The 27,400-nt window shown below is 49.3% G+C and overlaps 9 protein-coding genes across 9 annotated transcripts; 5 read left to right on the forward strand and 4 right to left on the reverse strand.

The window, feature by feature from the left end:
- Positions 1 to 307: 307 nt before the first annotated feature.
- RPL28 (60S ribosomal protein uL15) lies at positions 308 to 1,130 on the reverse strand (the record flags this gene model as incomplete). Its single annotated transcript, XM_043282878.1, has 3 exons — positions 308 to 526; positions 735 to 933; positions 1,099 to 1,130. The coding sequence occupies 3 exons, from the start codon at positions 1,128 to 1,130 to the stop codon at positions 308 to 310; spliced, it is 450 nt and encodes a 149-aa protein (XP_043140213.1).
- A 4,709-nt stretch (positions 1,131 to 5,839) lies between these two features.
- ACHE_70535S (putative chitin synthase activator (Chs3)) lies at positions 5,840 to 8,359 on the forward strand (the record flags this gene model as incomplete). Its single annotated transcript, XM_043282879.1, has 5 exons — positions 5,840 to 5,952; positions 6,065 to 6,797; positions 6,868 to 6,987; positions 7,046 to 8,290; positions 8,348 to 8,359. 5 exons carry the CDS (start codon positions 5,840 to 5,842, stop codon positions 8,357 to 8,359), a joined length of 2,223 nt encoding a protein of 740 aa, XP_043140214.1.
- A 673-nt stretch (positions 8,360 to 9,032) lies between these two features.
- Positions 9,033 to 10,006, forward strand: ACHE_70536S (putative TBP interacting domain protein; the record flags this gene model as incomplete). Its single annotated transcript, XM_043282880.1, has 6 exons — positions 9,033 to 9,085; positions 9,150 to 9,162; positions 9,236 to 9,278; positions 9,344 to 9,406; positions 9,477 to 9,889; positions 9,971 to 10,006. 6 exons carry the CDS (start codon positions 9,033 to 9,035, stop codon positions 10,004 to 10,006), a joined length of 621 nt encoding a protein of 206 aa, XP_043140215.1.
- A 1,124-nt stretch (positions 10,007 to 11,130) lies between these two features.
- On the forward strand, positions 11,131 to 13,064 carry ACHE_70537S (putative spindle poison sensitivity protein Scp3; the record flags this gene model as incomplete). The annotated part of the gene is made up of 3 exons (XM_043282881.1): positions 11,131 to 11,368; positions 11,489 to 11,610; positions 11,703 to 13,064. The coding sequence occupies 3 exons, from the start codon at positions 11,131 to 11,133 to the stop codon at positions 13,062 to 13,064; spliced, it is 1,722 nt and encodes a 573-aa protein (XP_043140216.1).
- A 791-nt stretch (positions 13,065 to 13,855) lies between these two features.
- On the reverse strand, positions 13,856 to 16,771 carry ACHE_70538A (putative RSC complex subunit (RSC1); the record flags this gene model as incomplete). Its single annotated transcript, XM_043282882.1, has 5 exons — positions 13,856 to 14,836; positions 14,887 to 16,140; positions 16,201 to 16,269; positions 16,358 to 16,520; positions 16,632 to 16,771. 5 exons carry the CDS (start codon positions 16,769 to 16,771, stop codon positions 13,856 to 13,858), a joined length of 2,607 nt encoding a protein of 868 aa, XP_043140217.1.
- Positions 16,772 to 17,353: 582 nt separating this feature from the next.
- OTU1 (ubiquitin-specific protease OTU1) lies at positions 17,354 to 18,361 on the forward strand (the record flags this gene model as incomplete). The annotated part of the gene is made up of 1 exon (XM_043282883.1): positions 17,354 to 18,361. One exon carries the CDS (start codon positions 17,354 to 17,356, stop codon positions 18,359 to 18,361), a length of 1,008 nt encoding a protein of 335 aa, XP_043140218.1.
- Positions 18,362 to 18,594: 233 nt separating this feature from the next.
- ACHE_70540A (serine/threonine protein kinase CDC7) lies at positions 18,595 to 20,216 on the reverse strand (the record flags this gene model as incomplete). Its single annotated transcript, XM_043282884.1, has 3 exons — positions 18,595 to 19,281; positions 19,334 to 19,860; positions 19,952 to 20,216. 3 exons carry the CDS (start codon positions 20,214 to 20,216, stop codon positions 18,595 to 18,597), a joined length of 1,479 nt encoding a protein of 492 aa, XP_043140219.1.
- Positions 20,217 to 20,809: 593 nt separating this feature from the next.
- On the forward strand, positions 20,810 to 24,721 carry ACHE_70541S (condensin subunit YCS4; the record flags this gene model as incomplete). Its single annotated transcript, XM_043282885.1, has 6 exons — positions 20,810 to 21,045; positions 21,113 to 21,624; positions 21,684 to 21,807; positions 21,863 to 22,004; positions 22,074 to 24,455; positions 24,524 to 24,721. The coding sequence occupies 6 exons, from the start codon at positions 20,810 to 20,812 to the stop codon at positions 24,719 to 24,721; spliced, it is 3,594 nt and encodes a 1,197-aa protein (XP_043140220.1).
- A 461-nt stretch (positions 24,722 to 25,182) lies between these two features.
- On the reverse strand, positions 25,183 to 26,842 carry ACHE_70542A (putative oxysterol binding protein (Orp8); the record flags this gene model as incomplete). The annotated part of the gene is made up of 6 exons (XM_043282887.1): positions 25,183 to 26,148; positions 26,220 to 26,279; positions 26,339 to 26,408; positions 26,476 to 26,515; positions 26,591 to 26,667; positions 26,757 to 26,842. The coding sequence occupies 6 exons, from the start codon at positions 26,840 to 26,842 to the stop codon at positions 25,183 to 25,185; spliced, it is 1,299 nt and encodes a 432-aa protein (XP_043140221.1).
- Positions 26,843 to 27,400: the final 558 nt, after the last annotated feature.

Below are 27,400 nucleotides of genomic sequence, written 5' to 3' on the forward strand. Positions count from 1 at the left end.
AAGATATTTGACGTCGCTCCATCACGCTATACGTAGACTCGACTACTCCTCGGGAAAGGCACAAAGAACAGTAGAATAATGCTCTTTTATGGTATCTTTTGAATCGTTAAAAGATGGCATTAAGGATCCTGCCAAACGTCGCAAGAGACCCTTTCCCAAGATACACAGGTCAATACGACCGATCCGAGACTCCCAGTTTTCGAATTTTTTAAGATTCCCATTTCTTTTTTTTTCTGAGACAAAACGGAAAAAAAAATTGACCTTTCATCACAAGACCGACCCTGCCTGTTTCTCATCCGTTCCACGCTTAAGCCACAAGCTCGACAACACCACCAGCCTCCTTGATCTTCTGCTCGGCATCCCGGGAGAAGTAGCGGGCACGGACAACGATCGGGATCTCAGGGACACGGCCCTTGCCGAGGACCTTCGAGTAACCGAGGGGAAGGAGGTCGATAACGGGGGCGGTGTCGGTCTTCTGGCCGCTAACGTAGGCGTCACGCTTCTCGGCGGGGACGAGGCTCCAGAGCTGTATCACAATCCCATCAGCCAAATGTCCAAATGCCACTGTTCAGCTTCATTGTTTCCCAAATTCCATCCAGACTCCTTGCCATTCGTGCACCCTCCTCTTTCGCGTGGATCGTTTGTTCGTCACTCCATCAAACATGCGCCGTTTATCCGCTATCGGTTTCCGCCAACCGTAACCTCCGGGTGTAAACGAATTGCATTCCACGTACCTTGTCGAGGTTGATGGTAGGCTTCCAGAACTGCTGGTTGGTCTTGTGGAAGTATCTCATACCAACCTTACCGAAGTAACCGGGGTGGTACTTGTCAAGGTTAGTGCGGTGGTGGTGCTGACCACCGGCCATACCGCGACCACCGGGGTGCTTGCGGTGCTTGCCAATGCGACCGTAACCGGCCGACACATGACCGCGGCTAGAGTAGGAAAAAAAACCATGTTAGTTCTGACTATTCAGTATTTCCCCTTGTGCCTTGATATCGTTTGAACGGTGTCGCATGCGGGAAAGTTGAAAAAAAAAAGTTTCGATCGATCCGGACAATTCGTGGCCAAGGGATAAGGGACAAGGACTCTCGACTCACGATTTTCTTGTCTTCGAGAAACGGGTAGGCATCTTGTCGGCAGTGCTGAGCTCGACAAGACCGGTCTGAGTGGTTGGCGATGAGTGACAAAAGTTGCTCGCTCAGATGTTGAAATCAAGGCCGCCGGCCTAGAGTGTGCGCTAATCCGGTTCGCTTGCCCTGTGGGTAGGGTTCTAGCCCTTGGAATTTCTTGGCATCCGTCCTGGGCGTCACATGACTATCGCCCTACAATACTCCTAAAGAGTAAGTATAATGTTAAGGAAACATACGAACTTCACAAAAAAAGAAAAAAGGGCCTTTTTATATATATAATTCAAATCCTGCTATCTCTATGTCAATACTTACTCCTTTCATCGTGCTGCGAAGAACTTGGAGAGTTCCTTTGCTGTGACGTCGGCGGACCGTCGGCCAGCACCAGCAACCATACTCTGCCTGATCCATGCCGGCAATTTCCCTTGTATACGAGGCAGTTCATACCTTCTGTCAACCAGGATAATGGCCGCATAGTCGTTGTGATGTCTGATAGCCCGCCCAATGCACTGATTCACAGCCCGCATGCATGCGTTCTCGTAGAAATCTCTCCCGGCTGCCTTTGCAAGGGACTTTCTGTTCTCTTCCGATCCTGAACCTTGATTGTACGCTTTCTGTTCGACGTACTGGATCTTTGCCTGCCAAACTGCGCTGCGGATATTGGGGAATGGTAGACCCACCATCAACACACCCCGACCCAATCTGTCGGAGAAGTTGATACCTTCGGACAATCTTCCGCCAACGACGGAGAGAAGCAAAGCGCCCGATCCTGATTGGATAGTCTCTGTATATTGTTGGAGAAGCTCCTCTGTTCTAGTTGTCGCCTCCCGGGTTTCGTACAGAACGGGTTTCTTCTGCTCGATAAGACTGAGTATTGTCTGCGTCTTGTTCTCTGCGGTAGGCTTTTTCCATATGTTAAGGACCCGGGCCAGGTAATCGTAGCTAGGGAAAAATGCAACAACACCGTCCGGAATAGCATGGCATAAGGCAGCTGTTGTTCGCCCAAGATCTATGATCTGATCATAGCAAAGCGGGGCCTCGTTAGCCTAGAAGGATTCGAATAGCTTAGTGAAGAAAGCTTACCATCCTTTCGGAGTCCCGTGTTTCATAAGTAAAATCAAATTCGGAGCCTTGAATTCCTCTGACTAGTGATTGTGCAGTCAAATTCTCTGCTGGAATAACATGGCCATAGCTGAACGTGCTCAATCGACTAGATGGTACATAAGGAAACAAGTGATGCATGTAGTCAGTCATCTGTAGCGCATTAGCCAAATATCAGCAAAGAAAACCTAGGTAAAGATTTACAGGAGACATTGTCCCGCCCGCCAAAATTACTGCCCTAGCATCTTCAACAATCTCGCGGAAATGATTCGTTGGATCGAGGAGCATATACTTCAGTTGAACATCGCCTTGGCTTTTCACGTAAAACAGTCTTCCTTCAGCAGAAGGGTTCATCAGCGGTAAAAGGAAGCTTTGTACATGAAACAAGACGGGCGTTGTGGGCTTGTCTTTTGATCGAGGTTTGTCTTTTTCTTGAGAGAATTCAACGTATCCGTCAACCTTTCTTGCCAACTTACTTTCCTGTAAATAGCGACATAGTTTGTACGGGTTGATCTGGTCGACTCCTTTCCCGGCCATGAGATCTGAAGCCTGCACTGAGCCCTCAAGTGGCTGCTTATTCTCTTTTAATAATTTGAGGTGATCCGCAGTCGAACTGACAAGCCTGATGACTTGAGCAACATAGCTTCGGTTCTTGCCCTTCAGGCGGTTCTTGAATTTTCGTGCATATGTAGTCAATTGGAAAATGGAAGACTGAAGTTGAGAGAGCGTGACTGTGACAGAGTGGATGCCGGCGATTGCGTCCATCAAGTTATGGGCCTCGTCAATGATAATAACATGGTCTTTAATGGAAAGATTCAAGGCTTCCCTGGCCGATCTTTGAAGCAGCAATGGGTATGGAAGGGTTACAATCTTTATCCCTCGTTAAAATGGTTAGTAGATGCTTATCGGAGAGTGAAAAATGGGTGACTAACCTCGCTGTGCTTGATAACAGAACGTGATGCATAGTATGGACATATGCCGACCTGTTTGCCAACTTTCCCTATGTCCTCAATGTCTTTTATCGTTGCTAATGCGTGGTCGCGAAAGTCCAGAGTCAGAGCTTCATCCTCCTTTGTCGGCAAGTAAGGGCACTTGTGGTCAGCTGCCACCCCAGGTTGTTGAAGCTCTAAGCAGCGTTCGTTGATCGCAGTTGCATTTCCCAAGGCAGCTACTCGAGGGTTAATGCAGAGGTTCTTTCGAGAGCCAAGAGAAATGTGCTTGATCCGTTCCTCGAGCTCATCCTCGTCTATTTTACCCCTCCGGAGTTCCTTTGGTAGACTCGACGGTATTGTAACACGCTTCAGCTCACCCGCAAATTGAGACAGCTGTGAATGTGTCCTGGAGCAGAAGAAGATCTTAATCTCTTCATCCCCATCATCTTGATCATCCTTATTCTGAAACGAATACCTGCCTTTGAAGCGCTCCAACAGTGCCATGGTGCTGATAGAAAGACCGTCGAAGCCGCCGGTGCCTTTCCCGAATGTCCGTTGCTCTTCGTTCTCGCTGTCATATTCATCAAGGGCGAACTGGTCGTCATCTTGCGGTTTCGCTTCAGTAGAAGTGTCGACTTTCTGTTGCAGCAATCAGTAAGCCGCCTCTGGTATAAGTCTGGATATGCAGCACACCTGCTTCTTTCGAGGTCTCTCTGGATGCTCAGCAGCAGACCTTTGCTTCTCCTCTTCCAACTTAGTCTTTGCCAGACGCGCTTCAAAGTCTTTCCTCTTTTCTGTGATAGCACGACTGGATTCGCGTTTCGCAAACTCCAACATCCATTCTGGTTCACCGTCATCACCTAGAAGGCCAATAAGCATTTGCAATACAGGTAGTTTCCAAGCGAGGTATCCTCACGCGCGGTGTTATCCACTCTTTCTTGGAACTCCTTGCGCTTGTGGTCTCGTAGCCAAGTCAAGGCGCCGCATATCAAACTAAGGGATTTTCCCTTGGGGGCTTAGCTTCCTTTCCCCTCCTTGGAATGTGCAAAACTTACAGTGCCTATTGCCAACTACGTCAGAGGAAAGAACTAATGCAAGAACGTTGAGCAATCATGCTAGGCTTACCCGTGGGGGATTCAAAGATGGCTACCTTGCCTTCCTCCAGAGACGAATAGAGTGACCGCATAAACTGTAATTGGATCTCATAGGGCGTATACGGATGATGAAAATTCTCCGCTTGGAGATCCATGATGTCGGAAATAATATGCTTGGCTCTTGTTCCTCCCTTTACGTTGACTTGGTCGCATGAATAGGAATCTTTCTTAGCGTTATCGCCTTATGGCTCTAACCATACCCATGGTTCGACGGTGTTTCTTTTACCCGCATAAACTCACGAATCCTAACTGGCGGAACAAACCTACACCAAAGACTGGGATTCCTAGTCAGTTGCAAAACGGCCCATAATTACGAATCTGTTTTCGTGCATAGGAATGGACGTCGACTGAGGCGGGAGGAATACCTATCGAAGTAACCCCGTTGTTAGCATGGTCTATCAGAATCCTCTGGGCTAGTCAGTGCTCCATAGTAGCAGTGTGGATATGAACTCCATACGAATACGAAGCGCCGGATAGACCACTGATCATCATAGCCCATAAAGTTCTGGAAATGTTCTAAGGCAAGACGGCAAGGCAAGTTCGGGATACTCACTTGGCCCTGAATCAGACCGATTAGATGTGTATCTATTCTAAGTCGACTGGAGAGCTCGATCTCTCTTTCTGTGCCTGGTTTACGATTCAGAGTAGGCGGAAAGGATAAGACACCTAGGTCTTTCTAGGCGGTGTAATGCTGTACCATAATGTAACGACCCCTGACAAGAATTAATTACCACCAGGGCTAGACTCCGTTTTTAAGAGGGTCCATTGTCTAATAGTGGCAGAGGGCCGTTTAGACAGCATTATAATTCCACTGGTTTCTTTATTATCATCGTCTCTGTCCAGGCGCCGAAGAAAACAACGGTGGGCGCAGTACAGAGTTGAGTTCTTAACTGTAATAGGGTATCTGTATGTATTCTCCTGAAATGCATGTTTCTCTTTTAAGCCGCTTCCTGCAAACCCCGCGCTGCGCTTGCATCGATACGTTTGTACATACTAGAGTACTACAAATACTCTTATCTACTGAAGTGCTCTGTATGTTTGTTATTATCATGAGTGTGACTAAAAAAATTGCGATTTCCCCTTGCTAATTTCTATCACTTTATGGTGTGAAATAGTTTCTCCAAAAACAGCATGTGATCTGGAGTGGTCCTCTTACTATCCTGAGTTATTATTATCGCGCAAGATTCTTTTCTGCCTCTCTCTGGTGGAGGATCGATTTATCACCATTCTGGGCTGTTCAATTGCCCTTAGATCCACCTCTTTTCTTCCTAGCCAGCTTCTTTCTCGTGATTGTTTTTCTGTTCCTTTGGTACGGAGTACTTTTTCTTCCTTTTTTTAGATTTCTCCCGGGCCCCTCCGCCAAACTACTAGCTATTGGGAACGAAGTGCCCCCAATCAAGACAACGCCGGGCCTAAAAGAGCGAAACGAAACCGTGCACACGAATCACTCGCTGGGGATTAATCAAGAAAAAAACAAAGGAAAGAAGCAAAGGAACAAGCAATAAGCGTCCACACGAAACTCCAATGATGAACAGACCGCCGCAAGGTCGTGGTCAGCCACGACTTGGTGCTACATGGTATCCAGGGGGTCAGGATGACTTCTACATGCCGGAAGTCATATCCCCCTCTCCTCAGAGGTGCGTCGTGGGTTATGAGTCTGATCTATCACCTGAATGATCTGTCTTCATTGAGCAGCTCGTCTTAGGTTGGTGGTGGACGTTGCTAACTTTCTCCTCTCGCTCTTGATAGGGTCATGCCTGAAGTGCCCCAGACCATGCAGCACAACATCGCCCACCTCGAACACGAAGCGCGCAACCCGCACCGCAGTCAGTACGGGCAAGTACAATACGACCGGGCGCAGTACCCTCAGCGGACCTCTTCCGCCGCCGTCGTTCACGGACCTCAGTCATCTTCAGGTTACGATGCTGGTGTCTATGAACAGTCTGTTGTCTATGACACGATGGATCAGCCCAATTTCTCTCCGTTCCCCATTTTGCGCAACCCGCCGCCAAATGTCCCTCCCACCGACGAGCAGAGAGAAGCAAGTCTAGAGACTGCTAGGATGGCGGTTTTGTCTTCGAACGACCCGGAGATGCAGCTGGCCTGGGCGCAGGACGCGCTGGCATATGTCGAGGTCGCGATACAGAATGAGGCCCGTCTGGCACTGGTTGAACCTCCGCGCCCCCAGACGCCGCCAGTAGAGCATCAGCTCAAGGCCGATGCCATGAACATCGTGCGATTTTTGGCGGACCAGTTCCACCCCAAGGCCGACTTCATCAGAGGCATGTGGCGTGAATTTGGCAAGTTTGGCTTTGCCGTGGACAAAAAAGAAGCATTCCGCGCCTACTCGCGAGCGGCAGAGAAGGGTTACGCCAGGGCTGAGTATAGAATTGGCATGCAATTTGAAAGTGCAGGCGAACCTGAAAAGGCTATTCGGCATTACAGAAAAGGTGTCAACCTGGGTGATTCCGCTTCATACTATGTATGCGCCCCGTACTCGACGGTACATTTGTCGAAACTTGTTGATCATTGCTAACCCATCGTCTGAACAGCGTCTCGGTATGATGATGCTTCTTGGTCAACATGGCCAGTCGCAAGACTACCAGATGGGCCTGGATTACATCCACTATGCTGCGGAGTCCTGTGACGAGAATGCCCCTCAGGGAGCCTATGTGCGTAACCTTGGTATCTTGTCATTCCGAGTCTTAAACTGACCATGTTTATCTATAGGTCTATGGTATGCTTTTGGCGCGTGAATTAAATCAAGTGAGCGTTCCTGAGCAGTTCCTCCCCCTCGATCTTAATGCTGCTCGCGTCAATATCGAAAAAGCCGCATATCACGGATTCGCCAAAGCCCAGGTGAAGATTGGCGCCGCGTACGAGCTGTGTCAGCTCGGTTGTGATTTTAATCCTGCATTATCCCTGCATTATAATGCTCTGGCTGCACGTCAGGGTGAACCGGAAGCGGAGATGGCAATTAGCAAGTGGTTCCTTTGCGGACACGAGGGAGTATTCGAAAAGAACGACGAGTTGGCTTTCAAATACGCCCAACGCGCCGCTCAGAGCGGTTTCCCTACTGCTGAATTCGCCTTGGGATACTTCTACGAAGTTGGAATCTGTGTGCCTGTCGATATCAAGGAGGCTAGAAGCTGGTACTCTAAAGCCGCGGCAAGTGGGAACAAGGATGCGACAAACCGGATCGATAGTATTTCTCGGTCCAAGACGTTGTCCAAGAAGGATCACGAAAAGGTCGCTATTGCTAGGATTAAATCTCGGTATGGATCTCAGCGACCCGGCAATCTAGGGCCAACACCGGAAAACATTGAAATGCCCGATCCCTCAAAAATGAGTCTTTCTGACAACAGCCCTGCTTCATCTGCGGCACCTTATCCCGACAGGCCAAGCTCCAGGGCTCGGCCGCCCTATGGAGCTGCGATGCCGGATCCCCGGCCAAGCTCTGCATTCACGATCAACCCCAACATTCGCGCTAATGCGCCCCCTTACAACCGAGCTGCGTCCTATGGGGCAGGGCCCATGGGCCACCGTCAACCAAGCGGCACCAGAACACCAACCACCGCCACCGCCCCTACGAGCCCGTCGAGTATGCGCAGCCCTTCGGCCACGCCTAAACTCGATGTCGGCTACTCGGCACCCTTGGAGTCTCCAGGGGCTGATCCTCGCCGCCGGCCTCCGCGTCTTGATGGGGCTCCTGATCGGAAGCCTGCAAGAACCCCTGTTTCTCCGCCCTCGCAAGGCTCTGTGGCTTCCCCTCGACCAGCCATATCATCGCCGTCTGCTGCTTCCTTTTCTTCACAGTCTGTCCAAACGCCAGCCAAAGAATCTGCGCCATCCACACCTAAGCCGCCGACTTCCTCTTCTTCGACTTCGGCAAGCCAGAAGCCCGGACTGCCGGGCAAAGGTCCCAAGACGTTTGAAGAGATGGGAGTTCCTACTGTCCAGAAGGACAACGATTGCGTAAGTTTACCTCTCTGTTTTAGTCTTCCAGTATTGGAGATACTGACTCCTGTACAGATTGTCATGTGATACCCAGGCCGCTATAGCATTCGGCGTGATTCTTTTCGTATTATTTCATTGTAATTGGCATTTCGGGAAGAAAAAAAGAACATTTCATCTTAATCTGTGATCTATTTTCTCATTCTTGGAAGGGCTTGTTGATGACCTGCATGGGATAGGCGTGTGTTGACGGTTGTTGTCCTTCTGAGGGTTTCATTCAATTTTTACATTTTCGAAATAGAGCGTTTCCGTTTACCATTTAGTCTCTATGTATAATTTGCTATTGTGTATCTTCTTTAATACAAATTCGCTGGACGCAGTCGTGTTCGTCCCAGCGTTGGAAATCTGGAGAGGGCTATTCACGTGATGGGTAGAGCTTCACTGGTGTCCTATACTCTCTCTTTCAGTAAACACCATCACCAGCAGTGGCATCAGTTAACTACAACAACTACAATCCATCCCATCTCAAATCACTTATCGTTTTTATCTCTCCTAGTGGACTTTGTTTGTCTTCTCGCATCCATTGCCCTAGGTATGTCGCAAAAAAGGGGGAAGGTAGATAAGAAGCCTAGTAACGATGGTGAGCCTTGATGAGAGATCAAACAGGCTTGTGTGGCCAGCTGACATCAGGAACAGATGGAACTGCGTTGATTCTCGACTATCTTCGTGGGTTTCTCTCCTTGTGTTGCACCTTTAGGTTTCCATGGATATGCATCGACTAACCTGGATCCAACCGGGTTTGGTAGGAAAGCAAAAGTATTTCTATCCCACTGTCTCGTATTTGTCTTCCACATAGTGACCGTCTAATCCTTTGGAGCAGTCGCCCATATTCGGTTCGTTTTCTCGAAGTGGCTCACCCGGTAACAGAGACATGCTGATTCTCATGTCTGTTTCCTTTATATACAGGCGATCGATATATCGTCAAACCTGCACAACAAGGTTACCAAGGGTGAGCTATTCAATGTCCACAGACAGTCTCAAATCAATATCGTTGATGATCCTGTTCAAAAAAAGCATATGCCGCAAAAGCCCTACGTGAATTACATCAGAACAAAGAGATTGAAGGACGGGTAGCTGGCAAGTGGTCGAACCAGACCTTGGTGAGAACTTAGAGTCAAATACTAACGCTAGTCTCCCTTTCATCTAGGAAAACAAACTGTTTATCATGCTCTGCAGGACTCATCCGACGAAGACACAAGCGAAGTCATAGCGAACCTCGATGAGAAAATCAAGCAATTGGAAGAGAAACTCACAACCCTGAAGACCGATGAGAAAAACTTGCGAGCTGAGCTGGCAACCCTTCGCTCCAAGCCTTTACTCTCCGAACTCCGACAGGATATCGGCCGACTCGAAAAAGAGAAAGAATCAATTCTTGCGCGATTGGATGAATTTCACGGGCATGATTCGTCGGCGCAGGTATCACCGGAGAAACGAGCTGAAGTCGAGCGAGAATGGAAGCGTTGGCAGAGACAGGTCAATATGCGCCGCCGTATCTGCCGTGATATGTGGATGAAATGTTCGGAGGTCGTACCTGAAGGCATGACTCGTGAGGAGCTATGGGTATGTCTTTTTTTTTTTTTTTTCGTTCAGGACCCTTTCCCACAAGGCAGAGATAAGCATCTTTCTAAAGATATTGAACAGGAATCCTTGGGGCTTGAGGGTGATTGCAAATGGTAGAGACAAAGCTGATGCTCCTTTCCTGATATTACGAAGTGATGTTCAGTATGAAGTACATGAAACTGTACAACCGAGGTATGGATTCCCAACCCCCGCTGTGATCTGCATTGGCATGGAGAGGATTACTCCATATTCTGTATGGAGTATGGAGTACAAAAGATAGCACTGACATTTTGACAGTGGCAATAGCATTCCTGCTAAATACATAGCAGTCCCACAATGTGACACCATTGTATCTATTGTGAAAATACAATAACCGTTTATCAACAGCTGGGAGAGAGATCATCCGCCACGAAAGAAGATCCGTTTGAATCAGACGATTAAATGAATGGAAAAGAAATATCCAACCAATGATCAAAACGGCTTCTTGGTGTTCTTGCCATGTAGAGAAAGACGGGAAGGGCCGATTTAACTTTTACAAGGCTACCTATCTGACTTCAAAGGGAAGATGCATGCGACGAGGTCAGATTGTCACGGCGTGTGAGGGGATGACGACACATCTTGTCTCGACGATTCCTCTATCTTGCATATTCATCTGGCAATCATCTGGCAACGTCATGCGCCTTTGCCTTCGAAGAGGAGGGCGAACTGCTGCTCAATTGCTCATCATTCTACATGCTCGCGGTTGTCGACTGTCGAAAGATAGATTCGATTGCTAATCAGTTGCAACAGATCGAACCCAAATGACAAACCGAGGACGGGCAACGGAGAAGGATCGAAGCTACTATCGGAACTAGTGACGAGAGTTGAGGCTATGTCGTGTACCTTGAATGGTCCAAGTTGAATCGGCCATTAGATGATTATTGAATGCAGAGTTGTGGTTCAATTGTCCTATCCAAGTGACTGCTGACTCTATACAAGTATCCGTATAACAACCGACAGTACGCATTCACCTGTCATCTTTTCTTTTCCTCTTTCCTAATTGTCATCCTGTCTATTTGATCTCATAGTTGTCCATAGCTTCTCCTGCCAACTCTCTCACCGCCAAGGCGCCCCCTCGATCTCTTCTGCCCGATAAACCCCTCCTCCGACTTCGTCTTTCTTCTTCCCATTCCTCCATTTACATACCTGTTCACTCTTTTAATTCGTTCTCTAATTCTTCGGGACTTCCCTTTCCTTTCCCAATGGAGATGCAGGTTTCTGCTTCCCAGAACCCTCCTCCTGCTCCTTTCTCCCCTCTCTCCGCCTCCGCCTCCTCCAATAACGGTCCCCGAGCCCAGAACCGCCTCTCGGGTGAGTTGAGAAGTCGTGGTTCTCAACCTCCTCTACCTGTTCCCTCCGGTGCGCCATCTGCTCAGAACGGTCATTCTCGCAATCTCTCCGGCTACGATATGGCTGCTCGCAGTCCGCCAAATCAAAGCAGTAAGAACAACCCGCTGTGGCTTTTTCTCAGAGATTTTACCACCTAATGTCTCAGTAGAGGCGGAGGAGGAAAGCAAAAGAACAAAAAGAATATAAACTGACCTTCCGCTTGGAACCTAGATACCAAGCATGTTCCCTGCAAGTTCTTCCGTCAGGGTGCTTGCCAGGCGGGTCCAGCCTGTCCATTCTTACACTCGACTGATGCCGCGATCGACTATGCGCCTTGTAAATATTTTACCAAGGTATGGCCTCTTCCTCTCGTCTTTGTTCTGTTTTAATTCTACGGGGACTGTAGCAGTCGAACTAACATAGCTGCTTTTCTCTTTTGTTACAGGGCAACTGCAAGTTCGGAGCAAAGTGTGCGCTTGCTCATATTCTCCCGGATGGACGACGAGTGAATCGACCAAGTCCTGCCCTGGGAATGGGTGGAGGCCACCTCAATCTGGGTGGTCGCATCAACCCGCAGGCCTATATCAACCAAGACTCGGCTCTGACGAATTCAGTCCTCTCGCAGCAGCGGATGATGAGTAACCAAGATCCCCGATACGTCTCGCAGCTTCCGCCACAAGAAGAATTCGCCTCTTTGCATGCGCAGCAGCAACAACAACAACCCCAGCAGCCAGCAGCACCATACGATGCAATCCCCTCGATTGATGCGGGGTTGGCCCCGGAAGCCGGATCGCCCGTCGATGATGTTCGGTTTCCCATGTCACCCAACAACCACCTGACCGCTCTCGATGCACCGCTCCCTGCATCATTTGACAGCCAAGGGATCTCACATGCGGCTCGTTATGGCCCCGTGGCTGCCTCGATGCCATCGAAATTCGGGCTTGACCTGTCGTCCCCGCCTGCCCAGAGAGTTGGACCTTCGGATGCACTTCGCACCCTTCGCGATACGACTTACGCCCCCGACCTACGAAAGCAGTCCTTGATGGGATCGTCGCCTCCAGGAGTGCAAGATGAAGCGATAGGAACGCGACTCCTACACTCTCAACGAGCAGTGAGACCGAAAATGCTGTCCGCCAGTGTTCCTCGGCCGACCATGTTGGACGAATGGGACGAGAACTTCCCAATGGAAGAAGACTATTTGCCTATGAATCTGCATGATGATGTCCTTACCCCTCAAGAAAAGCTTCGACGACTGTCGCGTACGGAACACGAACTCGGTTCGAGTCACCGTGACATGAGCGGACTAGGCATGGCCAGTTCCAGTTTCTCTAAGATGGGCTCTCCCCTCGCCTCCAGCCCGTCCCGTTTTGGTGCATTGTTCGCCAAGCAACGGCAAAAAAAGGAAGAGGAAGGTCATGCAACCGGCACGTCGCTCCCTCAAGTGGGTTCTCCACTCCGCGAGTCTTCTCTCCGCGAGTCTTCTCTGAACCTGGGTACGAGTCCCAGTCTCGGCCCCATCGGAAGTCGGAGCGCTGGCAGTCCTGCACGGCAATCATCGACATCCATGATTTCACAACAGCTCAGCAACATGTCTCTTCATCCCGGCTCTGCACGCCATTCCTCCTCCATGGGTGGGAGCAGCCGTCTCGACCGTACTGTTGCATCACCCGTCAATACCAGCACAATCGACGAAGAAGAGCAGAGCGACTTGGTTTTCTCCATGGAAGAGGAAGAGAACAACAAGCGAAGCAGCACTTCGTGGGACACCAACAAGGAGGATTCGAACGATGAGGTCAGCGCCAGCTAGTCATGATTACTTTGAAGGTGCCTGAAAAGTGAGCATGGGAAAGAAAAAACAGGAGTCAAAAAGGTCTACAAAACTCAAAAAGGGAACATAAAAGTACATGTTGGGGTATCAGTCCCCAGCCATCTTTCTCTCATCTGAACACATCAGTCATTTTCATATGGAGTGCGTTGATTCTCTGTCTTTCTTCCGTTCCGTTCTTGTTTTGGCGGATGATTTTGCATAGAAACGGCCATGGCCATGGCTTTGGGAAGTCTTACCACAAAACATCATTTCTTTTTTTTTTGCGGTGCCTGCATTGGGTCGATATTCAGTATTTAGATACATATTTTGGATCACTTTTCTCTTTTTCAGGATTGCTTGGAATAACGGTGTTTCTGAGAGATTTCAACAAGGAGAGCTCACCCTGTTATTTATAACCTGCCCAGCTTTTTTTTTTTGTACACAACGATTCGGGTTCGTCTGTTTTTATTTGGTCTCCCCTGTTTATCATGATTTGATGATATATATATGTTATTAGTTTTATAGTTACTCGCAAGGTACTGTACAGTGGTTCAGATACTGTTGATATGCAAATACATTCCTCGATGACTTTATTAACGAAGTCTTTCAAGTAAAAGAGGATAGAGGATTACTGGACAAGCTCAAATCAATGAAACAATAGATGAATTAAAAACTCGTGTTCTTCATAGTATACATGAACAGTCGCACCTGCCCAGAACCAGACACCTGTCTATGGTATTACGCCTTTGCCCCCATGAAAACCAATACCTGCCTTCATCACCAATAATATATCAACTCCTCGGTTCAATATCATTCATATAGACGGCATTACCCCTAAGAGTTACAAGAGAGATGCCTTGGGAGTGTGCTTTGATACCTGCCGTCTGCTCCTGTGTAGCCCTATCGATAACAACACGCTGCTCGCGGACCTTGGCATCAGCACTCTTGGCCGCGTCCGCCTGGTCCTGATAAAGGGCCTCGTAGATCTTGTCCGTCCCAGACACAATCTGGTTGGTCATCGTCTCGACAGCGCGGTTCGTGAGCGCCTCCACACGAGTCGCAAGGGTGGACTCCTCGTCAGCGCGAGCGCGTTTGGCCGCTTTCTCCCGTTCGTCCTGCTCAGATGCCTTTCGCTTGCGCTCTTCGAGTTTCTTCCGACGTTCTTCTTTCGCGGCAAGATATTTGAGTGAATGACCCAGTTTCTGACGCGAAGAGGGCAGAATGTCCATTGGGAGTGAAGAGAAGAAGAGGACACGGCCGTGGTCGTCGCAGTGGAATTGTTCCCGTATATCAGCGGGAATTGCGGCGTTGGCGGCATCGCTTAGTTGGAAGACTTCGATGGGGCGCGGTGCGTTAGGGTTATACACTGTCGGCTGCGAGGCCAGACGGTTTGTCTGGTATGGTGAATATGGGGTTGCTTGGGCAGTTGCATACGGGCTAGAAACCGCAGCTCCTGGGTAAGGTACACCCGGCGTTGGAGGCGCAAAGCTAGGGCGTCTTTGTAAGCCAGGTTGGTACACCTGGGCCGCTGCCATATTCGGCGATTGATAGGATGCGGAGGGCATTGGCACCGGAGAACCTTGGACTGGTACAACGGGCGCAGCCGGAGAGCGTATTGACACAGGAGGAACACCAGCCATTGTAATGTTGCCCTGACTATCCACGCTCGGCCGGACAGGACTCTGACTGATAGGTGGCTGCCGAGAAGGTGGCAGAGAAGACGGGGGTAGGGAGGGAGGAGGAGACGGCGTTGGCTCAGGTGGTGGAGATTCCTTGGGTTTGTCAGTCTTTCCTTCACTTTTAGTCCAGCAAGGGAACTCACGTTTTCATCTCGTGGACGGCAATGAACCGCTCCAACAACTGGTGGCGCATTTTCTGCTCCCCAGGCCGCCTTGGGAAGATCATCCGTTTCCTTTGCATCCTTATTCAGTAGGTGTTTGATTGGACTGGGGATTTTCTTGATTCTTCGTGGAACGTCAAAGAGATCCATTTCGTAGTCTTTTTCCCTCACTTCGTCCGGAAGGCAGCTTGCCCAGGTCTTGATCTTGTTCAACTTGTGCTTCTCTTCGTTGTACCGAGACTCACAGACGTATACGTCTTTCTCCGGAGGTAAACCTCTTGGTCGTCCGCGGTTGTAGCGGGTAACGAACATGACGAAGCAACGATCAATGACCTCTTCGATGCGATGGTCACGGTACTGGCCAGTCTTAACCACTTCATTGGGGTAGAAATGCTTTTCGTAATGGTGGACGGTTTGCTCGGGCCGATAATACCAACAGGCATTGACCCATTTATCGCCTTCTGGGTCCTGCCACGTACGGTAGATCTGTGCCACGACGGGTTTCGTGACATCGTTAGGGTTTTGGATGTGAACCCAGTCACCAACTTTCCACATCTCACCCTTGTAGAGGATACCGTCTGGCAACGGAAGACGCCCGTCCTCCATCAGGTATTCGCTGTCGGGCTTTTTCTTCTCGAGCTCGGCGAGTTTGCGCGATTCCACCTGTAAGTCGACGGCATCTCTGTATATTTGGCTTTCGGGTTGATTGTAGGCCTTGGCGTTGTTGAACATCAAGTTCATGTCTCTCATGAAATGATCAACCGACTGATACTTCTTCCGTTTCGACTTTCTCTTTATGAGGTCGATGGCAACAGGCTCCTTGATTTCCATGTAGTAGTCTGGATAAGTTCCCTTGTCCGGCAGTCGCTCGAAGTGTCGCACTTTGAGTTGGCCGCTGGGATCTTTCAATTTCCGAATTCCCTTCAGGACTGCCTTAATCCGGGCCTCCATCGGGGTGTCCACACGCGGCGGTCGGCCTCGCTTTTTGCGCATCTCAGGCTCTTTTTGGCCGTCATCTTTTCCATCGCGCTTAGGCTTAGGGCCACGCTTTTTCTTCTGTCGACCATCATCATCGGAATCATCCTCGTCATCCTCCTCGTCGTCATCTTCCTCCTCTTCCTCCTCCTCAGGAAGAGGATCCGGCTCGGGGATCTCTCCGAGATCAGGCAGTTGAGCCTCTTGAGCAGTAACGATCCCTTGCTTGGCTAGCTTGTTGAACTCTTGAGCAAAAACGTCCTATACTTTGAGATCAGCAAGTACTCTTCCCATCGATTGCGCGACTGTTCCCGCACATACCTTGATGACAAGCGCATCCTCGTAGGCTTGGGACATTGGGCGATTGTAGGTTTGCGCATTATGCGGGATCTGATAGCGGAAAACGCGATGACCGTCAGTACCTTGCGACGAACGGGAGTGTATAGGTTCATAAACTTGGAAGAAGTCGCATCCGTACCAGCGCGCAATCTCGCACGAAATCCGAGAACCTCCTGTACTCTCGCTTGTTGATTTTCTGCTTGAGAATGCTGAGAGCCATTGGCTCCTTGATAACATCATAATAATCGGGAACATAACGCTTGTTGACACTGCGATGGAACAATCTCGAGGGGTCGTGGCCACTGCGGTGGTTAAGCAATAGTTAATTAGAAAGCTCTCTTTCTCGCATGCGGTCATCGCGAGTGGAGCGCGACAGCAGCCGCGGTCAGGAACGTCGGGGAGAGCAAACTTACTCTTCTTCGCGCACCTCATAGATGGTCAGGACCACATCCATCATAATCCTCCATAGATCATCGGGGATAGGAGCTCCATTTTGGCCGTCGCCCTTGTTATCGTCCTCGATCGACTTGACGGGCTCCTGTGACGTCTCCATGTTTTCTGGGGAAGGGACCACAGCAGAAAACCCAGATCCACTGATCGCACAACCAACGGGGAATGGGACAAAAACGTGGACGCTGCAACCGTTAATGGACAGCAATTGCCCTTCCGTCTCCTGGAAAAGAGCGAGAAGAGACAGAAGAGCGCACGAAGAGGAGCGCATTGCTGACTCAGCCAGAAGCTTCAAAGTACAATACGGTATGGTATGGTAATAGATACATCTCTGACATCATCACGTGCCGCATATCTGAATCTATGCTGCTTTCAAATGAAACCGAGTCTCTTTAACTACGGCGTAGGATATGTCAAGTGATTCTAACAAGTATCTTCTTGGCCATATATGTACCGTAGCTCCTGCTACTATACTACGGAGTACATATCCAGAATGCATTGCATGGCTGCTTCTTGCCCCACTCGCTATCGCCCTGCTACTCTATCGTGAGCCACCACTTGTACTTGTACTAAACAACCCCTTCCTTCCTTTACTCTCACCTCACTTGTACATATCTTTTCCCTAAATACTTCAAGTATCCGTCCATTCTCACAACTTCCATAGTGCACCAACCAAGTCTCGAGAATGAGAATCCGAGTCCGTGGTCCTGAGGGCCAATCCACTGTTATTCTGGACGACTCCGCTACCGTCGACGACCTCCGCACGCAGATCACGGACAAGACAGGACTGACGGCGTTCGATGTTAAATATGGATACCCTGATATTAAGCCGCTAGAGCTCGAAAGTTATTCCGGAAGTCAGAAAGTCACAGAAACTGGCGCCAAACTGAACGGCGAACAGCTCATCGTCACCCGGAAGGAGGGCGCTTCCCAGCCAGGGCCCATTGGCGAGGATAGTACTGGAACGCCAGTTGCTCCATCTCGAAACCTAGACCAACCTCTTTCTTTATCGCGCAAGCCACACGAAGGCGTCTCAGATGACCCTCCGGAGATACCGTCACCCGACCACTCGGGCACTTTCGTGCTCCGTATCATGCCCGATGATAACTCATGTCTCTTCCGAGCGATAGGAAGTGCGATTATGGGAGGGATGGACACTATGAATGAATTGCGGTCAATTGTTGCGCAGACAATCCAAGCGAACTCGGACCTGTACTCGGAGGCGGTTCTTGAGAAGAAACCCGACGATTATTGCCGTTGGATCCAAAATGAGGATTCGTGGGGCGGAGGGATCGAGCTCAGCATCTTGAGTAAGCATTTCGATATTGAGATCTGTTCTATTGATGTGCAGACGCTCCGGGTGGACCGTTTCAACGAAGGTCCACCAACCCGATGTGTTTTGGTCTATTCCGGGATCCATTACGATACCATTGCCTTATCGCCATCAGATCCGCCCTTTACCCATGTCTACGCTCCTCCCGACTTCGATACCAAGGTATTCGACGCGGCCGATCCAGTGATATTAGAGAAATCGTTGGAAGTGTGTCGGGTTCTGCAGGATAAACATTACTACACGGACACCACAGGTTTTCGCATTCGCTGCAACACATGTGGGGGCACGTTCATCGGGGAGAAAGGCGCAACACAACATGCGGCGCAAACTGGGCATTTTGACTTTGGCGAGGCTGCCTAATTCTATGCAGTCTGGAGGTAATGATGTTCATGTGTACAATTGGTAATTATATATTAGATTCCATGAGGTCTTTCTGTATCTGCTCGGTGTTTCAAATAGACAGGGCTGGGAAGGCAGCGCCCACGTTAATCTATTCCAAAGAACATTGTTATTAAAGTCAAGCATTAAAAACGCCATATGGGATATCATACTCATAATGTACATGCCGGGTCTCTTTTTTCTGACTGCCCTGTTTACAGCATTGCTACTTCATCCGCCTCATCTTGTTCCGCCTCGCCTTCGTCTTCTTCTCCCGAATCGCCACTATCGTCAGGGTGTCCTCCCCATGCAACATCATGGTCTTTAGGGTCCGTGAAAAACTCGTGTTGTAATGCCTCTTTTGCACTCAGACGCTTATGCGGGTCGAGTTCCATGAGACCGGCAAGAAGACGAGTGGCTTGTTTTTCACTTTCTGTCAGTTCTTCGACGCAACTGGCCCATTTAACTAGCTTCTCCCAGCTGTAACCCTTCTCGCCAATTGTTGGAATATTTGTTTCGAATATTTGCCCATGCAACGCCGCCGCGGCCTTCATGCGACGTGTACCAAAGATGCTCGCCATTTCGATCATGGCATCGATGTCATCGGCCGAGTTGAAAAATGGAAAACGACGTCCAAGCAAGGTCAAGAGAATAACGCCGGTCGACCACATATCGATCTTGGTTGTCTGACAAGTACACTTGAACAGGACCTCCGGGGCTCGGAATCCACGAGTTCCCGCTCGATTAGCCCGCCTCGACGGCCGCGAGTCATTCTTGGGATAGCCAGCGGATAACGATCCGGGGTTGCAGTGAGTGTTGTAATAGCTATGGAGTATTCGGGTTCGGCGCGTCACAGATGAGCTAGTGCAAAGACAGGTACCAGTGTATTCCGATCCCTCTCGCTGCTCACGTATTAGGTAACTCCCATAACTTGTTCCAATAAGCCTAACTTACCTCTGCAAGACCGAAGTCCACCAAGACACCTTCACGGATATCAGGGTTATATAAAAAGTTTGTGGGCTTGATATCTCGATGCAGGATGCCGTGCTTATGAACTGATTGCAATGCGGTGAAGAGAGACCGGAAGTAATGGCGCATGTCGGCAACCATGAATGTGCGGTATTGGACGCGAAAATCGGAGTGAGGAAAAAACGGTAAGACGGCAACGACCTGATCTAGATGTCGAAAAGCAGTGATCAGAGGACACACGGACCTGCAGCCACGAAGGTCATGAAGCAGTTCTAATTCATTCTGAATCCGGAGCGGACTGCTTGTCACGTAAATCTTCTTCAATGCAACATATCGTGGTTTCTTTTGCTTTACTGGTGCTGACCGACTCTGCCCATTCTCAGCTTCAGTCCGGCGCCGTTTCGATGGTGGACTTTCCCAGGTATCGTTTTGGCTGTCTTGAAACATATCCCAGTCGTTGACATAATGGTCGTATAGAAGATCTTCCGCTTTGTAGACAGTAGAGAATGTACCTGCAAAGTATCAAGCATTAGTCACAAGCTCTTTTTTTGGTTTCATTTGTATGGATCTGAAACGCGGAGAGAAGATGCAGCAGGACATTACCTTCTCCAATTCTATTCACCAACCGAAATCGATCTGAAATCCCCGGAAACGAATCTTCTAGCTTTCTCATGTCTTCCTTAACTGAGTCATCAATATCCTCTTCATCTTCAAAATCGCACTGCTCTTGGAGTTGATTGTCGACATCACTATCTGTAGCTGCATCATCATCCTCCACCACGTAATTCGGTCCAGTTGCACGAGTGTGTGTCAGAGAGTCGGTCCTTTGCAGCTCGAAAATTCCTGCAGGAGCTGGGTGGGCCGACATAGTATGAAAGTATAAGGCGAAGAAGTGGAGGGGAGTTCGCGTTGCGTGAGGGGTCTAACGAGTATCGAATGGACAGGGTTAATTAAGACAGTCGGGGGGATATAGCCTCGATACTGATACAACGGAGTATCAATTCAGCTGATTGACCGAAAAGCAATCGGTAGTCGTGCAAGTCGTCGTTGGCGTCTGTCTGCAAGCTCGAGTCGCGAATGCATGTATCTGGCGCGCGTCTCTTTTTTGCCCGTTAGAGCGGCGAGGGAAAATCGCCCGATCCAGTATGGTCGGTGTTTGTTTACGCCGATGTACCATACAGTGTGATCTGTATTACCTGTATTCTCAGCCGTAGCCAATGAAATGTGTATAGTACATTTACAGTACGTCACAGATGTATGCGATAGCGCTATCGGGACGTACATAAACGGATAAATACAAACAAACGGCTATGTTTGTTTGGTTTTCATCTCTGGCCGGCCATTTCGACTTCGTTTTTGTCCTCCTCCCTTCACCACTAAACCCCGCGATATTCGACCCCTCCATATCTTGATCCTGCTCTTCTCCTCTCTGTTGCCTCTGCTCGCTGAGGCTCGCCCATCATGGAGGACAGGATCCAGTTCGATATCAACGAGTCGCTCAAGTTCTACCTGAGCGACCCGACCTCCGTTCCCACCCCCGATGCCGACTCCGAGTTGCTAGACTGCGAAACAGACCCCGATCAATTATCGACGACGCTGATCGACAATGTGCTGAATTCTGTTGTAGATGGGGTGGCAGAGAGTCCGGAAGGACTGACCAGAGCGTCCTTCTTTGACTCATTACAATTTCTATTAAAGTGCGCATTGATCACTCTTCGATATTGATGTTGATGGACTGGGCGCTGACCTTGTGGACTCTTACAGATATTCAACCTTCGTCCCTACGCGGTCCCTCAGCAAACTTCTAGATCTGGTTGTATCCGGTTTGTCAGTCGAAGCGGACATCATCCACGGCGACCTGGAATCCGATGAGCAAGATGCCATTCAACATCACAAGCAGCTATTGGAAATGTACGGCTTCCTGCTTCAGTGGGCTTTGTCGGCTGTTGAAATCAAAGCGGCCGAAAAGCCCGCGGAGGCTGCACCGGCAAGAAGGGGCACTGGGAAGTCCAAATCCAAAGCAAGTGCGCGGGGAGACGGCCACTGGGACTGGACACCTCAAATCCAAATGTCCATGGAGACAATGTGCAAGGTTATGAAGCTCAAGCTTGGCCGGATATTCCTGACTACCTCGGACCGTGACACCTTTATTAATCTATTTACCCGCTCAGTCTACCTCATGTTGGAGAGTGAGCAACGGGTCAAGAGCATGGCGATCCGCATGCATGCTTTCAAGGTCCTTTGCATCGCCGTCAAGCATCATGGTCATGCCTTCGGTGAGTTTTAGCGTGTTCTACACAATGGGAGCAAATTGCTAAAAGTATGGTCATTTTAGGAGCCCAGACATCGATCGTACAGAGTTTGACGTACTTCGAACACCTATCCGAGCCCATGGCAGAGTTCCTCCATATCCTTGCAGAGCAATACGACTATCCACAACTCTCGGATGAGATTTTAAAGTACTTTTGCGCCGAAAGATGACATGGTGATGAGCGATAGGCTAACCTGGCACAGGGAACTAGCCAACAAGGAGTTCAACTCGAACGATACAAGGGGACCGAAATCAGTGTCTGCATTTATCGTGAAGCTCTCAGAACTTACGCCACGCTTAATCATTAAGCAGATGACCCTTTTGGCAAAGCAGCTCGATAGCGAGGTATGGTGCTCCTTCACTACCACCCCCGCGCTGATCACATGAATGGAAGAGGGCTAAATCTCTTCACAGTCATATACCCTCCGTTGTGCCGTGATTGAAGTCTGCGGGAACCTCCTCATCGATTTGAGTAAACAAGAAGAGCCTAGTGAGAACTACAAGACGCAAATCAACGCCTTTTTCGACGTCCTCGAAGAGCGCTTCCTTGACATCAACCCTTACTGTCGCTGCCGAGCCATCCAAGTGTATCTCAAGATATGCGACCTCGAACAGAAATTTCCCAAACGCAGACAGGCAGTTGCTGAGCTCGCGGCGAGAAGCTTGGAGGACAAGAGCAGTAACGTGCGACGAAATGCGATTAAGCTACTTGGGAAGTTGGTCGCGACTCATCCATTTAGCGTCATGCATGGAGGACAACTTTCTTACCAAGAATGGAATGCTCGACTTGAGGCTGTTGACGCCGAGTTGAATGCATTGAGGCCCCCTGAGACCCCTGGTTTTGACGGAGACGAGGCTATGCAAATCGACAGCGAATTATTGGACGATGCAACACAGCTGCCGGAGGACTCTCCCTCCAAAGCGCCTCGAATGACAGAGGAACAAAAAGCTGTAGCGATGCAGAAAGCTGCAGAGCAAGCAGCAACATCTGAGTTGCTTACCAGGCTCCAACTGACGAGGAAGTACTATAGTGAGGCTATTCGCTTTATCGAAGTCCTCCATACGGCCTCTGGAACCGTCATCCAGCTTTTATCATCCAAAAACAAGAGTGAGGTTATCGAAGCCATGGATTTCTTCGTGATGATTGATGCCTACAAAATTGAGACTGCACGCGGCGGTATTCGGCGAATGCTGCGGCTGATCTGGACTAAAGGAAACAGTGATGAGGGCAAAGGAGTGCAGACACATTTAATCGACTGTTACAAGGGGCTTTTCTTTGAAGCGCCAGACTCTTTTAGCTCCAATGACGCTGCTAACTACATTGCCCGGAATATGATCAGTTTGACTTTTGGTTCAACCCCTGCAGAACTTACTTGCCTTGAACAGCTGCTGAGTACGATGATGAATGCGGGTCACATTTCGGAAGCTGTAATCGCGAAGCTCTGGCAAGTTTACGGAGTTCAGAAGAAGGAGATCTCCAAGACGCAGCGCCGAGGTGCTATCATCGTCCTTGGAATGCTTGCTTTAGCGGATCCCGAAGTCGTCATCAAAGAGATCGAGACCATGCTGCGCATCGGTCTTGGAGGCCTCGGAAGAGCAGATCTTGTGCTTGCAAAGTACACATGTGTCGCACTGCGGAGAATGGTACCTGGTCGCCAAGCCAAATCCAAAGACGCGGGTATTCCGAAACTTACGAATGATCATCCTGTTCTTTCCAAGCTTGCGGCCATGGTTGAGATTGTATCGGATAGCAAAGAGTGGTTCGGAGTTGCAGAACAAGCTGCCAGTGCTATTTATGCGCTGTCTAAACATCCGGACGTACTTTGCTCTGATATTCTCAAACGGAAGACTAGATTCGTCTTTCAACCGCAATTACAACGGCCTTCGCCGTCGGCGGAGGCCGCAGACGGCGATGAGCAACGCCCAGGAACAGCATCATCAGACGGCCAAGGTGCAAGACCCAAGACCACGTCTGCTGCTCTTTCCCAACTGCTTTTTGTTGTCGGTCATATCGCAATCAAACAAATAGTTCATCTGGAGCTTTGCGAACTCGACTTCAAGCGCCGCAAGGCAGAGCAAGAGAAAAACAAGCCGGTTAGCCAGGCGGCTCAGAACAACCAATCCGTGGAAGATGATGAGTTGGATTTGATCGGTGGAACGACCGAAGACGACTTCACAGATGCTATGAACCACATTCGTGAGCGAGAACTCTTGTACGGAGAGAATTCCCTGTTGTCCAACTTTGGACCATTGGTTGAAGAGATCTGCGCAAACAGTAACACGTACTCGGATCGGAACCTACAAGCGGCGGCAACTCTGTGCATGGCGAAACTCATGTGCGTCTCGGCTGAGTACTGCGAAAAGAACCTCCCACTCCTGATCACAATTATGGAGCGCTCTGAGGACCCGACAGTCCGTAGCAACGCAGTCATTGCCCTTGGTGACATGGCGGTCTGTTTCAACCACCTCATCGACGAGAACACCGACTTCCTGTACCGCCGGTTGAATGATGACGATCACTCAGTCAAACGTACCTGTCTCATGACGCTGACCTTCCTGATTCTGGCGGGTCAAGTCAAGGTCAAAGGACAGCTCGGTGAAATGGCCAAGTGTCTGGAAGACAGCGACAAGCGGATTGCTGATCTGGCGCGCATGTTCTTCACAGAATTGGCTAGCAAGGACAATGCAGTGTACAACCACTTTGTCGACATGTTCAGTCTGCTGAGCGCAGAGCGCAACCTCGAGGAAACTTCTCTGCGCCGCATCATCAAATTCTTGATTGGCTTTGTTGAAAAGGTATGCTCTCAATGTCCTTTTTTCCCTTGTTCTTCTATTGCAGAAGTCTAATAACAATCCCTCTCTAGGAAAAACACGCCCGGCAATTAGCAGAGAAACTTGCCGCTCGTCTTCCTCGATGCGAGACAGAACGGCAGTGGAACGATGTCGCGTATGCCTTGTCTCTTCTGCCACATAAGAATGAGGATATTACCAAGACAGTGACAGCCGGGTTCAACAAGGTAGCCACTGCTGCCACTGCGCCTGCCGCCGCCACTGCTGCTTAGGGTAAGTGCTGTTTGTCATATTATAATGCGTTCAATGGGAATCGGGTTTCTGATCCCCTGGGAGTAACGGCGTGATACTGGATGAAGGGCTTGACTACGGGATTATACATGATCATGGTTGAACGAGTTCCGTCTGTTTATCTGTTACTGGACTGTATATAATCTTTTTTACTTTATTTTTTACTTCCTCTGGATGGTGAATATTGTTTGACTACAGTATATTCGGTCATGACCTATGTTTATCTTGATCATAACTAATTAGAGATATCGTAGTCTCGTCTCCCTTGTATAGGCCAGCCCGAGAAAGCGTAGACTAACAATTGATGTCTCAATTGGTACCGAGATTATTCTCATCAGAAGTACACAAACAACCCAAGAAAAGAACAGAAGAATTAAAGTCTCTCAATGACTGCGCCGACATATCAACAAAACAGTCATTAGGCAACTGGGCAAGGAAAGATCTATGCGCCCAGTTTCTCGCTTTCCTCCAATTTATATTCACCATTCCTTACTCCCATGAGAGTTTGACGGCCCTCTTCAGTCAACTCTGGTTTGCCCGAGGCTGTGGTTGCACTCGTGAAAAAGCGCGGCTGCCATGTTTCGTTGTTTTTCTGTCGTTCGGCTGCCTTCTGACGCTGTCGCTCCTCGATATCTTGCTTCAGCTTTGTGGCTTGGCTGTACCGCTTGTCCAAGATGGCTTCTGTGACCCCCGACCAGAACTTGCGAGACTCGTTAGACAACTGGGTCTCCTCAGGAGGGACAGTCTTAGCAGCTGGGAAAAGAGGAGCGATGTCGATCAAGAGTTGGGAATCAGTTGTCTTGGCCAGAGTATAGTGGATTTGGCCATGCCACGATCCGCTAATGCGGGCCAAGATATCGCCCTCCGCCACGTCTTTTATTTTTGTCGCAGTGTCATCCTCTGGATTGTACCGGAAGACCAAGCCTTCAACCTTGTACTGGGCCCGGCCAATCCAACTGTCCTCCTGGTACTGGAGGATCGTTTTGATGCGCGTTCTAGGACAAGTGATATAGCATGTATCTGAAACAGTAATCGACAGTGCCCCCCTTAAAATACCACCAAGATGAGCAGCAGGATGGGACATTTGGTACTCTTCGTTGTCCCTCTTTTCAATGTTGACGAAGATTCCCCGGTTATATTCACCAGGCACAACACGGACGCTTGTGCCAGTGAATTTGGCACTGATTTGATCGTAACCCCGAGCCGAAACACCGCGATCGGGGCATTCGATGTAGAAGGCGGACACTGGCGGATGGTGAGACGTCTGTTCGGTCAGGTAGCATACCTTGACCGGTTCTCCACCAACACCACCACCACCATCATCATTAACAGAAGCGCTCCCATTTTGGCTGTTTGGGCCGGAGGGAACGGATATTCCCGATGCGCTGTCCTCAACTTCCCACTTGCACTGGATATTTCCAAAGACGAAAAGGGTTAGCCACACATACACGCATACGCACATCCATATATTTGACTCACCCGGAAAAACTCGCCCAGTGTAGAATTATAAGGTTTGCACGGCTTGCCCTTGATGTATTTCTGTCATAGGTTCAGTTCAACCATCTCTCAAGAAACACCAATGTCCAGACGGAATATACCAGGTCCTTAGTGAACCAGAACCGCAAGACCTCCAGCATCCGTCCCAACTCATCATCCGATTTGCCAATGCTGTGACTCCTGTGTCAGAAGAAAACGTGTTGTTGTGACGTTATGATGGACAGGCTATCTTGCTGACCTTGCAAAGGTCTCCGGTCTATCGAGATAGTTCCAATATTCTAAATGATTTCCCAGCACCTCGTCAGCCCAATTCACAGCCGCGAATGCGTGTATGATGGAGTCTGGGGCCTTACCCAGGTTTGGTGTTGGCTCCAGAAGATGTGCAGGTAAAGAGAAGCGGACGGATGCAATGTCTGCCACACCGACGAACCTGGCACGAAGCCATTGAATCAGTACCGATCGAGCGAATTGTGACGGAGCATATCGACATCAACGGTGGGAGGTAAGGTCAACGCATACTTCCGAAGAATAGACAGGAAAGTCTTCAACTTTGACGAGTCGTCCGGTGCCTTTTCAGGCGCGGTAGCAGCAGATGCTGATGACATGGCGAAACACTGGAGTATATATTATTCTCTTCTCTCCTTGTTGAGGGTCAAAGTAGATGTGAAGGAGCGGTCCCAAGTGGACGGTGACGGTGGCTGATGACGATAATCACGATGATAAGATGATGAATAAGAGAAGACCAAGAAACTATGTGGCAAACCCGTAATCAAGTTCAGAGTACGGGCAAATAGAGGGAGAAGAATTCGCAGAAAAAAGCAGGAGAGAAATAGAAGTCAAGAGTCGCGCAGAGGTGAATTGAATCGAATTGGCCTGATGAAAAAACGGTGTCCAGGCGGTGTCCTCGCAATGACGACGGACGTCTTCTCTTTTACCCTTTTTGGTCAACTTCAGGGATGTCTCTACCAAAAAACCGAGATACACAGAAACAGATCTTCCTGATTGTCTGACAATGAAACGATGAACCACGAGGGGCGATCACAGGATTTGAAGACTGTTTACTGAGAGAGTTTGTCGGCCAATCGAAACCCCCACGAGGTTAACGGGCGGAAGTATAACAAATATGTACTCCGTAGCAGTAGTTATGTACTACAGACAAAATA

The sequence above is a fragment of the Aspergillus chevalieri genome, chromosome 7 (assembly GCF_016861735.1).
Source record: "Aspergillus chevalieri M1 DNA, chromosome 7, nearly complete sequence".
In the NCBI taxonomy this organism is placed as follows: Eukaryota; Fungi; Ascomycota; class Eurotiomycetes; order Eurotiales; family Aspergillaceae; genus Aspergillus; species Aspergillus chevalieri.